Below are 13420 nucleotides of genomic sequence, written 5' to 3'. Positions count from 1 at the left end.
TTTATTTAAACTGTCAGGAGCTTGGCCCCTGACGGTATCACCCTGTCGTAAAGTTAATCGTAAAATGAGGCATTAATCGTAAACTAATCGTACTATATAGTATAAATCGTACGAAGATGGCGAGCCAGCAAAGTATGCACGAACGATGAGGACAGAGGTAAAGAGCGACGCCAACACAAACTCACCGCCAAAACCCAAGCGAGAACAATCCCAACTGAATCCCACATTACATATCATATAGTCCCAAATAGATATCGAACAATCTCAACGATGCGATCCTGACAGATTGCGGTCACGCACGGCGCGTAAGCGATCTACGCCATCCGGTTCGTGTGTGGAATTTTTGAGTCTGCAATGTTTCCTGTCTTTCCGGTTAATTCTGGGGGGGATGGAACACGCCCGCGAACTGGGGAAGCGCATATCCCTTTTTGAGTTCTCGTCATCTTGTGCTGTTGGGTTCGAAACGTATCTGTATTCAATAAAGTCCGATGTCTACTGATAATGCTGATTAGGATTTTTATTCTGTGTACACATCCTAAACGGAAATCGCTCTTGACTTTCTGTGTCCGTGTGATAGTCCTCCAAATCGACACTTGAGTCATCATCCCTTTGCAAGCCTCGCAGCTCTCTCTCAAGATAGGAAGCGCTCACCGCAAGACACCGATCACCTTCAACATGCCCATCCTTCACGTCATTTTCGTCTTGCTGGATCTCATCTATCAATCTTGCTACACCGCTCTCATGCAACACACGCCCAATAGCCAAATGAATATTGCAAAACAGAGGGGAAGGAAGAGCATGATCTTGAGGTCCCTAACCAAAAAAAAAAAACCGCATCACCGTCATCATGACGGCGAACTATGAGAGGTAGGAACCTGCGCGCAATTAATATTCTGATGCTGTAGTGATTATCTTGGCATTCTAGACCAAACTTGTACTTATCAAATGCCTGATGACTTTCAAGGTCTAATAGTAAACCATTAGATGGATCGTTGATGTTTTCGCCAGTTAATAAACGCTCCATATCTCTCGGACTCTGGCCCGCAATACAGAAAGCAAACGTCTTAAGCGAGGGCGACTGCTTGCACTGAACGGGATAATATGAGCCGCGATCAGTCTGCTAGTGCCATAAGGAGGATCTGGCATATCGTCCCTTAATTCACTTTCTTCCATCACCCCTCCCACAACAGACATACTGCCATCCCGTTCGAGAAGCTAAATAAACGAATATTAGTAAGCTCTACGTCAGAGTCAGAGCACTACCTGCAGACCTTCCGCTTGAAAAGCGATTGATTCCTCGAAGCTGTACTTGTACTGGCTGGCGTGGGAGTTTTTCTCTTGAGCTGCATCGGAATCAACAAATCCACATACATGCCACGCGTCCAAGTCGCTATTCCCCTACTCAGATTGACGGAGTGATGAATCCTATCTGAAACCTCTTGCCATGTCAGAGATACTTGCGGAGTTACACCGATAACCGCGGTAAGTGTTTCAAAGGGCGCACCAATCGGTGACAATATATCCAGAAGGGAGGTCCTTTTCGCGAGAGTCCTGGTTAAATATTCCAGAGATCATCTGAAATTGATTGGTGGTTGTAACCTCGTAACAGCAGCGCGAGAGCAATTGGGACTGAGTTCTCGATACGCCCCTGATATTCGAAATTGATCTCATAGCGAGAGAGACGGAATATTGCTATCAATGCCTCGTTTAAAGTTTCTGGTTAGAACCGCTGCCCTGGGCACTCGAACACATCGGTATTTTGATGCAATTGCTGTAAGAGAACATCATCATATCGAGCGCGAATGTCCGTGTATCCCAATAGGTGACCCTAACCCTATTACTTTGTGTTTCATATGGCTCGGATCCTCATATCGGTTAGTGACGAGAACTGAAAGCATTTGCCAAAAGACAGGCACAGGGATTCGAAGTCCACGCGGTAGCAACCCTGATGAAATTATTTCGTCGCTGCCCAACATATGGAAGGAAAAATTGGCGACTGGGCCATGTTAAAGAATAGGACTCGAAGAAACATTAATGGAGGTCAATTCTGTGGTCCTGATGTTTTACAACATCGCAAAAGGTTTTGAGCCCTGAGGGTCTACGACAACAATGAACCATCAACAGACGCACATACTATCTTAACAAAGTCAAGCTTCTACGGTGACTTTGTAAAATTACGCGGTGAAGAAAATTATTTGTCTTGGAAACAAGACATGCAAATACATTTGCGAACACTACGTCTAGCTGAAGCACTTACCTATGACAAACCTATCACAGAAATGTCAGCTGACGAAATTTGAAGAATGAAAATGCCGTGGCGGCACTGCTAGTCAACATGGACCGTACGTATAGTTAGTCGCGACAATCGTCCATTGCCAACGTGTAGTAGCATCGCCAACTTTTCGGTTATGATGCTGAAAATAAAGTAAAATATCAATTGGAAATTTTACAGGTTACGGCATTTTCTTGTTCCTCACTAGAAATTTGGTAATGTGGTACCTCAGTAAACTTCTGGGGTACATTGGTCCTTAACTATAAGCAAAAAATGGAATTTGCAGGCAATGGCCTTCATACGTTGGCTTCTCTTCAATGCTGATTAATTTATCTCGTAAGGATTCGTTCACAGCCGCTAGGATGTAACCCTTCTTCACGTCATCGTCCCATTCATGACCACCAGCTTCGAGGTGGAAGGTAAGCTCGCTAAACGGGCGATCACCCTGACGAAGGGTGTTCAACGTGTTAAGCGCTTTGTCATTCAAGGCGGGGCCTTCGAAGGCCGTACGGGTTGTTTGTAAAATTGTCGAGTGTGAAGGCAGCCGAGTCCTTATAGGCCGACATCCAAGGAAAGATGCGGGATGCCGCTTTGCCCTCCAAGCGGCTGAAACCGTATTATTATATTGGCTGACGTTCCTGCTGAAATATGATCCATTGTATATATTTACTGCAGCTGAGAATAGTGCTGTCAATTGCGGTAGATGAGCTTTTCGAAGCATCGAAATAATTTCAATTTTTACGCCCCTCTTAACGCGTTCCATCGCGCTCGAGTAAATATTTACATGCTGTTTCTGGTTAGGGGTAAAGGCTGGTTGATATGATAGCGTTGGTTTGCTGCTCCTGGAGGAACCCTTGCCCATATGCTTAAGGTTTAGAGTACTTGGGACGAGTAAGACGTGCTCTCAAGCGGCTGCCCTCTACTCATATACTAGCCAAGCAACAAAGGGTTATCATTAGTTGATAGGTAAGATCTGCAAAGGTGCTACAACTACAGAGTAATCCTGCACGATTTGCATGTCACTGGCTGTTGGAGATGGCTTGACGATAACGTATCCTGCGCCGGAGGTTTCGACATAACTTTGACAATATGACTGAGCTGGATTATACCGAGAAGACCCTAACCGAGACACTTATAACAATTTTGGAACCGTGTGAAGTTCTCCTTGCTTTTGACTATCATAATCGCACCTTTGACGTGCGTCCAATCGCGGCCGCCCTTTTGCGGTGGGGTTATGACCGTGATTCACTCGCCGACGATTTATGGAAACGCGCCACAGATTCGCTGAAGAAGATTGAAATATTAAGGAAATTATTAAGTCCCTGCGATGCCCACATGGTATTACCATCGCCAGAGAGTGGCTTTGTCCCTCGTCGACCTCGGACATGGCAGGAAGTACGCTCGAAATTCCTTCAGTCTGATGATTTGAGGGCGTCTGTCATCAGTTGGACTAGAGATTTTTATTTGGATCTATTGTAACTATGATGGCCCCTTCTCGTACTCCGACACCATCAGATAGAAGCACGGCTACAAGAAATCAAACTACTTTCAGGCGCAAGGTGAATATATATTCAGAATGATTGAGTACGGCTAACAAATACATAGTTATTGGATCGCGATGGCGTTGTATCTCTAATCGGGAAAGTGAGAGATATACCATCACCTCGACCTCCACCTGGCACGACTTATTTCTCATCAGCAACTCTCCAAGGAGCGCATATTATTCCCTTCAGCGCCAGCAGTCACGCAGGACTACGAAAGGCGCTCTCTATATTTGCCGGTCAATCTGTAGAGACGCTGTTGACTGGTAGCCAAATCAATGATCCTTCCAACGGGTTGTTGCTAGATCCAACTACGCATTCGTCATTTGGTTCATTTCATTTTGGTATCGAATATCGAGACAAAATTTACCGACTTAGAAAATTATACCCGGACATAGACCTTCCCGAAGTAATCTCACGTGGTTCCTGGTCCTTCTTCGTTATTATGCAACGTTCACCTAGCTATTGGTTATGTAGTGCGTGAGTCAAACGCTTTTCAGACGATACTTGCCATTCTAGAAGATGAAGAAGAATTCAATTCCGGAAACACGGGTGGTGACTATTGGCTAGTTACAGGTGCCTCTTATGTTGAGAGAAAGTTGCGAGGCTTGGTAGCATCCAATTATTCAGATACCGCTGGCCCTGACGAAGAGGAAAGACTGGGTAAAGATAATCATGTTATAAGTTCCGGGTGAACTCAGACCGATTGAATACTTAGTGCTAAAATTGACGTCATGATAAATTGATAATTGGAATCACTGCGTCAATCAGTCATAATATTTATTATACCGTGGTTCAAATGGCATAGGAAAGGCAGAGTTCTACGTTTAGTGGCCATGGCCATTCTAAATACCCCACGATTCTATCCAATTCACAGCTGTGCGCTGGGCGGTTTGGTGGTGTGGGCGGTATTCTCGAGTACTGGCCAAGATCATGGGTCCAAGCTCAACGACTGCAGCTTCGTGGAGATCGCGCGGGACAGTAACCACAGTCACCGTCTCAGCATAACTGTTGTATGCCAAATATGGGTACCTGCAAAATCGAAAATAGTCAGCTAAATCTTGGAAAGCAAACGGGTCTCAAATTTAATACTTCTGATCCTCCGAAATCCTTGTCCCCGCGTGAATTTAGACCATAGTTCCTCTAATTGCAAATACTCGTGATAAGGCAGGTGAATATCTCTTGACGTGGAATCTGAAAAGGCGGTTAAGGATGCATTGGGTAACTTGACCTATAAGCCTACTATTATCTCCATCGCGCATCGGTTGAACCCTATTCGTGATTCAGACGCCATTCTCGTTATTGATCAAGGAATGGTCGTGGAGCAGGGTACACCTCAGCAGTTGATGGAGAGTCCGGGAAGATACTACGAACTAGTGCAGCAGCAGCAGCTTACAACAGTTTGACTTGCAGAAAACGCCCATGGAATAATACGGGAGATTTATTACCTTGCTTTAATAAAACTAAATAACTAAAGATTCCGAATAGAATTGGCGCACCCCGCGAATGTTTCCTACCATTCGGTCATGGAACTCTACCTAAGACCGTGAGAGCGTTTTCTACTCTCAGTTCAAAATCCCGGTCAATTGACCCCACTGATGGCCTAATTCGTAGCAATGGGTTGTCGAGCCTTTAGAGGGGCCAGGACCTTCAACCCACACCTGAGCCGGCGGGTCAGGACCACCAATGAGCAAGAAACGTTCCGGTGGTGACTTAGTTAGAGGGGCTGAGTAGATGCCATGGGGGCAAAAAATGGGCGGCTCAGTTTCAAGGAAATCACTAAATTCAGCCGTCGGTTCACAACCCTGAACGTGATGACGTCGGGAGGGGCAAAGCTAGCCAAGGATAGCCGAGTAATTGGTCCGGGGACCGGAGCTAGGGGCCAGACTCTTCATGTACGAAATACTAAGTAGCTAAATTAGCGTAGTGTTTCCGATGTTGCCACTGTAAACGTTTTCCGCTTCCTATAAGCAGTCAGCATACATTATTTGCCTAAGCGATCGGTTTGGGTTGCTTTTAGATTCTGAGGGTTGCCGGAATTTACGACGCCACTCAAGCAAATCTTGGCAAACGGGCGGTCGGCGGGCTTGGCGATGGGGTTGCTCGGGACTCGGGGGAGTAGTCGAGCGACAGTTGGATAGTCAGGTTTACGTATGAATACATACAGCATTCTAGATCTTCCCACAATAGACGTATAGTTAGTTCATAATTAATATCGTACTACTTTGCACACAATCAGATACTTGTTTTTAACAAGTCAGGACCTATCTCTGTTGCCTATCCATCTGTGGATTTGCATTGCAGATAGCGCTAGAAATTCACGCACGTAAATCAGAGGGACCACCCTCACAGTTACGGTACGCGCTCAGAAGCCGTGCAACTTGAGCCGCTAAACTGCTTTAGGTTGTTATGTTACGCTGAAATTATTCACAGCAGTCGCTGCCTTCGTTTCCGTGGTTTTGAGGGCTGGGGTTTTATTTGCATCCCTCGCTGCAACTCCTCGTTCCCGTCAATGTCAACTAGAAGGTTAGGGGGAAACAGCACTCGGGGCAAGGGTTGGAAGGCGCGAACTGTTTTCACACTTGCGCCAGACAGGGTCAGGAATCAGGACAGCGTCCACATCTTGAAAAACTCGCCGCCGCTGATGGACCTCGTCAGCGCGTACACAGATAGGCGCCGGCCTGTGATGATGTCACTGCTAGTCCCAGTCCTCAACTACCTTGCTGACATCTGGGAACAAATTGAGTGGCTGATACAACTGAGAGGGGGTGGCGGGGTACGTTGTGTACGCGTGTGAAAATAAATTGGAGCACTTAAGCGGTCGGAGGGGACCCTGTAAAGGCAACTCTCTAGTATTGAGAGAGTGGTAACTATTTGGTCAGCCGCAGCCAGCCATTGTAATACAAGAAATTCCCTCATTAGAATACCCTGCATTGAGTAATCATTGCTCATCCAAAACTGAAATGTCCCGCTAATAGTTACCGAGGCAGCAGGTACCCCACGGCGAGTAGTAGTTATCCGATGGGCTATCCGGCGATGGGGATCTGTAGTCTACCATTCAAGTTCCAATGTCCAGTGAAAGTAGAGTGATTCTTAATGTGGAGGGCGTAACGCTATATTTCTAATAAATAGATATTTTACAAAAGGAATCACTAAAGATGGAAAAGAAAGAGGGGGCAGAGGGAGAAGAGGAGAGTGATAAAAGGGGTTCGTAGGGCTTATTGCGCTACGAGAAGAAAAACGGTGCGGCGCATAACGAGCCAATCATCGGCGAAGGCGCAGCCGCGACACTCATCCTGACATTTCTGTTCCGCTTGCTGACTACGACTATCATTTTCCAGTTCTTTTCTTTCTGTATTCTCTCTATAAGATTCTTAGACGGCTACTGCAAGATTACTGAGAATGACCACTGCGATGACGACCATCGCGACGACGGCGCCTGCTTTGTCACCTGAACCGCATCATGAAATGAGCGTCAAGCAAGTTACAAAACCGGTGGTAGAGCTACCAGGACTAGACGATAAGATACCATCAGAGTGCGCCTCCGTCGATAATAAGGATGGTAAGACAATGCTAGAGTCATTCTGGATTATCACTATTATAACTGGCGTCACTTTTATTAGCGTCTCGGGAACAGGAATTCTGACCACCGCACTCCCTCGCATCTCAACCGACATCAACCTAGACCGCGACCTTATCTTCTGGCCGGCATCTGTGTATGCGCTGTCCGCAGGATGCACCTTGTTAGCGTTGGGCTCTGTTGCTGACGTCATCGGCTCTAAGAGGATGTGGTTGATCGGAAGCGGCGTCTCGTGCCCTCTAATCCTCGCATGCGGACTTGCCCGCACTGGCGACCAATTTATCGTCTTTCGTGCCCTTCTAGGGCTATTTGTGGCCATGTGTCTCTCGACATCTATGTCGCTAGTGACCTCGTCCTTTCCTCCCGGGCCTAAGAGAAACATTGCCTTTGCAGCGACGGGTATGGGCCAGCCTTTAGGCTATGCACTAGGACTGATCCTCGGTGGCGTCTTAAGCAGCACGATTGGGTGGCGATGGGGCTTCTACATCACTGCTATCGTCGATGCAGTGTTGTTCGTAGCGTCCATTTTTGTCCTTCCGTCGGACGCGGATTCAAAGAAACTGTCAAAAGCTACGTGGCACCGGCTCGCGTACGATATCGACTGGGTTGGCGTAGCGATCCTCGCCACCTCCCTTGGGTTACTATCCTATGTTCTTGCGTGAGTCTTGTCCTGTGTCCTATTGTGCTGTCAAGTTCGAACTCCGCTAAATGCTTCCTAGTATGGTCACACTTAGCTACAAGAACATCTCGCAACCCCAAAATATAGTGCTGCTCGCTATCTCCATCCTCCTCCTCCCCGCCTTCTCCCTCTGGGTTAGGCGGCAGGTGAAGCGCGAAAAGGCAGCCTTGATTCCAAACGCCTTATGGCAGAATCTGCCGTTTCTCTTTATCTGTATGGCCATGTTCTTCACGTGGGCCGCATTCAACGCCTTTCAGTACATATCTACCCTGTTCTTCCAGGACGTTCAGAACATCTCAGCGCTGCAGGCGTCCATTCGCTTCTTGCCTATGGCCGTAGTGGGTGTGCTTACCAACATCATTGCTGCTTATCTAGTTGCGAAGGTGAATGTCAACATGTTGCTAGGGATAGCTGCAGTAATCACCGCAGTGTCACCCATCCTGATGGCGATTGCGTCGCCTGAATGGACTTATTGGACTGCGGCCTTCGTCGCCATTACTCTGAGTCCAATCAATGGTGATGGTGAGTAACTCCTTTGAACTACGCTCCGGTAATCCTCTATGTTAGAGATTACCTGCATTCTTAACAAGACCGACATTGAAGCTGATCTGAATCTCTCCTAGTGCTATGGACGGCATCCAGCCTCGTCATCTGCCGCGCCTTCCCCGCCGACTCGCAGGCGCTGGCCGGCGGTGTCTTCAACACCATCTCGCAGTTAGGCAACTCAATCGGCCTCGCCGTCACCGCCGCTATCGCGGCCTCCGTCAGTACGCACGACCACAACGTCGTGAGCGCTTTAAGTGCCGACGGCAGCTCCGCGACTGATGCGAATACGCCCCTTCTTCTGCAGGGATACCGCGCTGCGTATTGGACCATCTTCGGCGGCATGGTGGTGGTTTGCTTAGCGAGCTTCCTAGGGTTGCGTCACGTGGGAAAGGTTGGCGTCAAGGAGGACTAATATATCTGTCACGGCTGTGACATGCAGCTAGGAGCCTCAGGCAGCAAGGACAGGAGCGGGGGAGACAGGGATGATGACTTGGTACATTTTCAGAATGACAGTTGAGAGATTCTGTTGAACCTGAGGCACGAACGTGGGTCCAGTTAGTCAGCTTATTCCACGGGTAATTTGCGCATATGGTCAATTCGCACACCTAGCGATTGAAGTAATCGAAATTCTTATTTAGTATCAAAAGATTATTTATAGTTTTATACAGGAATAATATTACCCCAATCCCGATTGACTGGTTCAGGAACGCCGCTGGGAAATCTAGAGTTGCCGGCAATGCACACGGCACAGGCGAATTGAAGATTGTCGTCCGGCCGAAGGACTTAACGTATCCTGCTGTGTGCGCCGTCGGCGGCCACTAGGAGATCGCACTCATCCACCTGGCCATTACTCAGCTGAACCTGTACTTTACCGTTGGGGAGCTGAACTGCTCCCGTGCAGGTTGCCATCCATTATACTGTGTCCTCAGACAATACAGCGTTAACGAGCATTCGCCGTAGCACATTACGTGCGATGCGCATTGAGGATGCAGACAAGTCTTCAACCGGGGAGCGCGTCATCTTCATAATCTCGTTCCTGTCTCATCTTCATAATCTCGTTCCTGTCTTTATCCCACAACGTGAACCCAGCTGCGTTTCCTTGAGTGCCGGTGTAGCTGGCGGCAAGCATGAGCCCAGTAGACCAAGTTTGTGCAGCGCCTGCATACCCCCGGAAAGCGCGTCGCTTCGGATGGAGAGATAATATCGTTCTCGTTCTATGCTGACCTCTCTGGGGTCCCTCTGTTGGGAATACCGATGATTAGTACGCTGTGACTACTTGGAGACCTCCGTAGCGTGACGGCTGGGTGGAGAAGTTGTCTTTGTCGGCTGCCAGGAGCTGAAGTGGCCGTATAGCAGTACTTTATGGTGCCTACGTCAGGGCCAACGAACAGACTGTATTTGACCGTTCATCAACTCAATTCCGACCTGTTCACACTTGGGCCATGAGTATTGACTGCATAAACTCTGCACTTAGCCTTCTGCTCCGAGTCTACCTAGACAGAATCCTGGAGGTGAATGGAACGCATGTCGAACATTATGAGCGGCCCTCGTCTTCGGTTGATCCTCGCCGTGCAGTCAAGCAATTCCGGTTGAAGTAAGGCGTAGTTTTAACGGTATTGAAATAGTAGGTATGTATATGGGATCTACGAGGGAGTTGTAGTCCCGGGATATACATATACATATATACGTCTTCTCGAATATACTAGCAATCCCAAGATAGGAATTTGTATGAAATTCATTAGAGCTTTAAATACTGATCTGCAAGGATCTCCCCGAATTCTCTCCGTTTCTTGCCGACTCTGTTGTGGGCCACAAGGTCACCCAGATAGGCCTAGTGGCGGGCATGAGGTTTCTTCATCACTCGTAAGCAGCAGTACCGTCCTATTAACTGCCCGTTCTTAGAGTCTTACGCTACTCTAGCTCTGCTGATACTACTATTTGAAAGATCATATGTCAGAACCTACGGTGAGGCGTTGGGAAGATGCGAATTGGCTACTAGATAACTATCTATAAATTGTAGTATCGACAAAGAGAAAAGAGAACAGAAGTTCGGAAAAGAGAGAACACAAACGAATAAATATAGTTCAGCCTCAAATGAGGAGAGACACTCTCAGCCGCACACAATCGAAGACACTCTCAGCCGCAACCCATCGTCTGGTCCTCACATCGTCATAATAATAAATAATAATAGGCTTGTGCACATGTGGCCGCTCTCCATTTCGTTTTGTCGGAGACATTTTGCAATAGGATTCAGGGCCGTGTGAGTCGGTGTCCAAGGGTTCCTACAAAATCAACAGCGGTGCCGAAGTCATGTTCGACTCCTTTTAATGCTGAAAGTATCTCCTACACCAAGGATTATACGATTTCAACTCGACTTGCGTAATTTCATTTTTACTCCGCACATAACCACAATACAAGCACACAAATATGAAGCTGCTCTCCATTGCCATAGCCTCTCTCGTCTTGTTCGACGCCAGGCCAGGTAGGCTATTTTTATCCCAGATGTAGCTCCACAACCAAGTCAAGCATTTAAGCTAAATACTTCACAGCACCGTAGCGACAATACACCCGGATAGATGGTGCTCAGTTGTCACAAGCCATAACAACAAAAGAGATACACAGGAATGCTGTATGTTTACCACTGGCTACTACGATCCTGGTGTAAGTATCCACATCTCTTTTGCATTTAAGGACAATATGGACGAATTGAATTGATACACTGACTCTCTCGAAAGGGTGCTGCATGCAATATGTACACAGACAGAGATGAAAGAAGATTTAAGAAGTGCGCAAGGAATATAGAAAATGACTCGAGACCATACTGCAGCAAGTTTTAAGGAATCATGAAGGTCAATAGCTTAGAACAAGGAACTTACTAAAACAATTAGGGTCTCACATGTAGCCGGGATCACCGACCAAATAAGTTGCAGCGAGTCCATTTAGAAAATATCATGTTAGTGAACTTTGCGAAATTTTTGAAGAAATTAGATACACAATAACTATTAATGAATTTTGCAAATTTTTAAAGGCGGATGATATTCGCATCCGCCACAGTCCTGCAATCTGTACCGGACCGTTTAGGCCATCTCATACGAAGCGACAATGCACTTCTTGGACGTGGCGGTATGGCTTCAGGATTCAGCACATCAAATCAACGACGATCTACTGGCTTTACAAGCCATGCGTTGCGAAGAAAGCTCACAAGCCTGCTCTGTACGTGGATACATCTAATGAAGGGAACAGCATTATCAGACCATACACAAGCGATTATTGATTAGTGACCAACTATTATTTATTAGTGACCAGCTATTATTTTTTATCCTCGTTTCCCAGGCCAAGAATACAGTCTTGCATTGAGAAACAAATCAAGTCCTAGTCCAGTCTCAGTCCCGTCCAGTCAAACCCAGCACCGTTAGTCCGTTACATAGGCTTACAGAACCGTTTGATATAAGATCTGTTATAATACTTATAAATGAGTTTGACTCTCCCAGATTTTAGAGCATACAGAGAAATTGTCTCGCTTAGAGAGACTACTATTTATTTCCTGAAAAGGACCCTCTATTGCAGCACATTTGGAAGAAACATCTTATTCACATGTGATCAAATGCAACAAATTCGCAAGGAATAGAAGAGAAAATTCAATTATAACTAAGGAAATGTAGACGCAATATTATCTCATGTGTTTACAGAGAGCGTATACGGGCTGACCGTAAACCAAGCATCCGAGCCGGTGAAGGCCTCCGTTCCGGCTTGAAGCGTCTGCAAGTAGTAACCTGCGGGCATGCCCTGGTTGTCGATGAGATAGGTGAAGAAGGCATTGACATCGCCCGAGAAATCATTTACCTGGCTTGTGGCGACGAAGCTGAAGACCGTCCAGCCGTTGGTGCCCTCGTAGAGGTTCCAGGTGATGCCGTTGATGGTCGGGGACGCAATGGGAGTGCCATATCCAATGGGCTGCGCGCCTCCAAGCTGCGCAAGCCAGACCATGACTTCGAAATCGTGGGCGGCAGTAGTGGAAGGGACTGAGGAGACAAAAGCATCGTAGGATACATCACCAACGAGGCTATTCCCGGTGTAACTACCATAGGGTTAGTACCTTCGTATTTATATATTGGTGCAGATACTTCATACCTCCAGCTCCACGTTGACGGCATGCTTGTGATGGAGCTCAACTGCGTGGCCCCGATATTGATGCCCGCATTGGAGTAGCTCTTCACATTCGAGCTGCCTCCGGACCACGTCCACTCTGTCTGCCACGAGATGGTGTTCCCACTGTCGTAGTCAAGATAAGTGCATTGCGAGCCCGATCCAGCCGATTCACCCCAGAGATTGTTGTTCAGAGTGAAGACCGAAGTAGAAGCGGTCTGATATTGACCGCAGAGGGTGTCGATGGGATCAGCTACGGTATTTGGAGTTGAGGAAAGGAGTGTCAAGAATATCGTAAGGAGTGAGGTGGTATACATTTTAGTGACAAAAGACAGAATGTCGAGGTGAATTAGATCTTTGCCTTTCCATAATCTACAGCGAACTACGAAACTATATAAATACACGCGCTTAAGCAGCGGTGCTCTCCGCAGAATGAATTCTAGATGGTCCTTCTCCGGCGGTAAAGGCGCGTGCCAAAAATAAGTTGCTGATCTGCGTGAATTTAGCTGAGGCACAGAACAAGGCGATTCAGGCGCGCAGAATAAGTGCTACCATACTATGCCGCAACACGCAAAGCATGAAGGAAGCAAACCACTCATAAAGTTCGAGAAAGCATGCAACCTAGTCAGACCCTAAAATAGCACGTTTCAGGCTCT

General features: G+C 47.1%; 7 protein-coding genes across 7 annotated transcripts; 4 read left to right on the top strand and 3 right to left on the bottom strand.

Moving 5' to 3' along the window:
• Positions 1-314: 314 nt before the first annotated feature.
• Positions 315-1797, bottom strand: POJ06DRAFT_296040 (uncharacterized protein; the record flags this gene model as incomplete). Its single annotated transcript, XM_056190529.1, is given in 6 exon segments — positions 315-469; positions 558-813; positions 833-1026; positions 1083-1153; positions 1197-1240; positions 1272-1797. The coding sequence occupies 6 exon segments, from the start codon at positions 1371-1373 to the stop codon at positions 315-317; spliced, it is 822 nt and encodes a 273-aa protein (XP_056043607.1). The 5' UTR covers positions 1374-1797.
• Positions 1798-2269: 472 nt separating this feature from the next.
• Positions 2270-3134, bottom strand: POJ06DRAFT_291297 (uncharacterized protein; the record flags this gene model as incomplete). Its single annotated transcript, XM_056190365.1, has 1 exon — positions 2270-3134. The coding sequence occupies one exon, from the start codon at positions 3132-3134 to the stop codon at positions 2529-2531; it is 606 nt and encodes a 201-aa protein (XP_056043606.1). The 3' UTR covers positions 2270-2528.
• A 227-nt stretch (positions 3135-3361) lies between these two features.
• On the top strand, positions 3362-4508 carry POJ06DRAFT_296039 (uncharacterized protein; the record flags this gene model as incomplete). Its single annotated transcript, XM_056190528.1, has 5 exons — positions 3362-3667; positions 3689-3705; positions 3729-3831; positions 3878-4235; positions 4276-4508. The coding sequence occupies 5 exons, from the start codon at positions 3362-3364 to the stop codon at positions 4506-4508; spliced, it is 1017 nt and encodes a 338-aa protein (XP_056043605.1).
• Positions 4509-4991: 483 nt separating this feature from the next.
• Positions 4992-5219, top strand: POJ06DRAFT_197774 (ABC-type multidrug/protein/lipid transport system component; the record flags this gene model as incomplete). Its single annotated transcript, XM_056185082.1, has 1 exon — positions 4992-5219. A coding segment is annotated over one exon (228 nt), but the record flags the coding sequence as incomplete, so codon positions are not given.
• Positions 5220-7002: 1783 nt separating this feature from the next.
• Positions 7003-9311, top strand: POJ06DRAFT_125266 (major facilitator superfamily domain, general substrate transporter). The gene is made up of 3 exons (XM_056184294.1): positions 7003-8051; positions 8113-8594; positions 8696-9311. Exons 1-3 carry the CDS (start codon positions 7216-7218, stop codon positions 9028-9030), a joined length of 1653 nt encoding a protein of 550 aa, XP_056043603.1. The 5' UTR covers positions 7003-7215; the 3' UTR covers positions 9031-9311.
• Positions 9312-10950: 1639 nt separating this feature from the next.
• On the top strand, positions 10951-11553 carry POJ06DRAFT_125252 (uncharacterized protein). The gene is made up of 3 exons (XM_056184293.1): positions 10951-11095; positions 11168-11279; positions 11354-11553. Exons 1-3 carry the CDS (start codon positions 11046-11048, stop codon positions 11453-11455), a joined length of 264 nt encoding a protein of 87 aa, XP_056043602.1. The 5' UTR covers positions 10951-11045; the 3' UTR covers positions 11456-11553.
• Positions 11554-12077: 524 nt separating this feature from the next.
• On the bottom strand, positions 12078-13206 carry POJ06DRAFT_224249 (glycoside hydrolase family 12 protein). The gene is made up of 2 exons (XM_056185689.1): positions 12750-13206; positions 12078-12696 (listed from the first exon to the last, which is right to left on the bottom strand). The coding sequence occupies exons 1-2, from the start codon at positions 13079-13081 to the stop codon at positions 12294-12296; spliced, it is 735 nt and encodes a 244-aa protein (XP_056043601.1). The 5' UTR covers positions 13082-13206; the 3' UTR covers positions 12078-12293.
• Positions 13207-13420: the final 214 nt, after the last annotated feature.

This window comes from Lipomyces tetrasporus, assembly GCF_029532465.1.
Source record: "Lipomyces tetrasporus strain NRRL Y-64009 chromosome Unknown POJ06scaffold_6, whole genome shotgun sequence".
In the NCBI taxonomy this organism is placed as follows: domain Eukaryota; kingdom Fungi; phylum Ascomycota; class Lipomycetes; order Lipomycetales; family Lipomycetaceae; genus Lipomyces; species Lipomyces tetrasporus.
The sequence above is the reverse complement of the archived record's forward strand: the minus strand, read 5'-3'. Positions and strand labels throughout refer to the sequence as shown.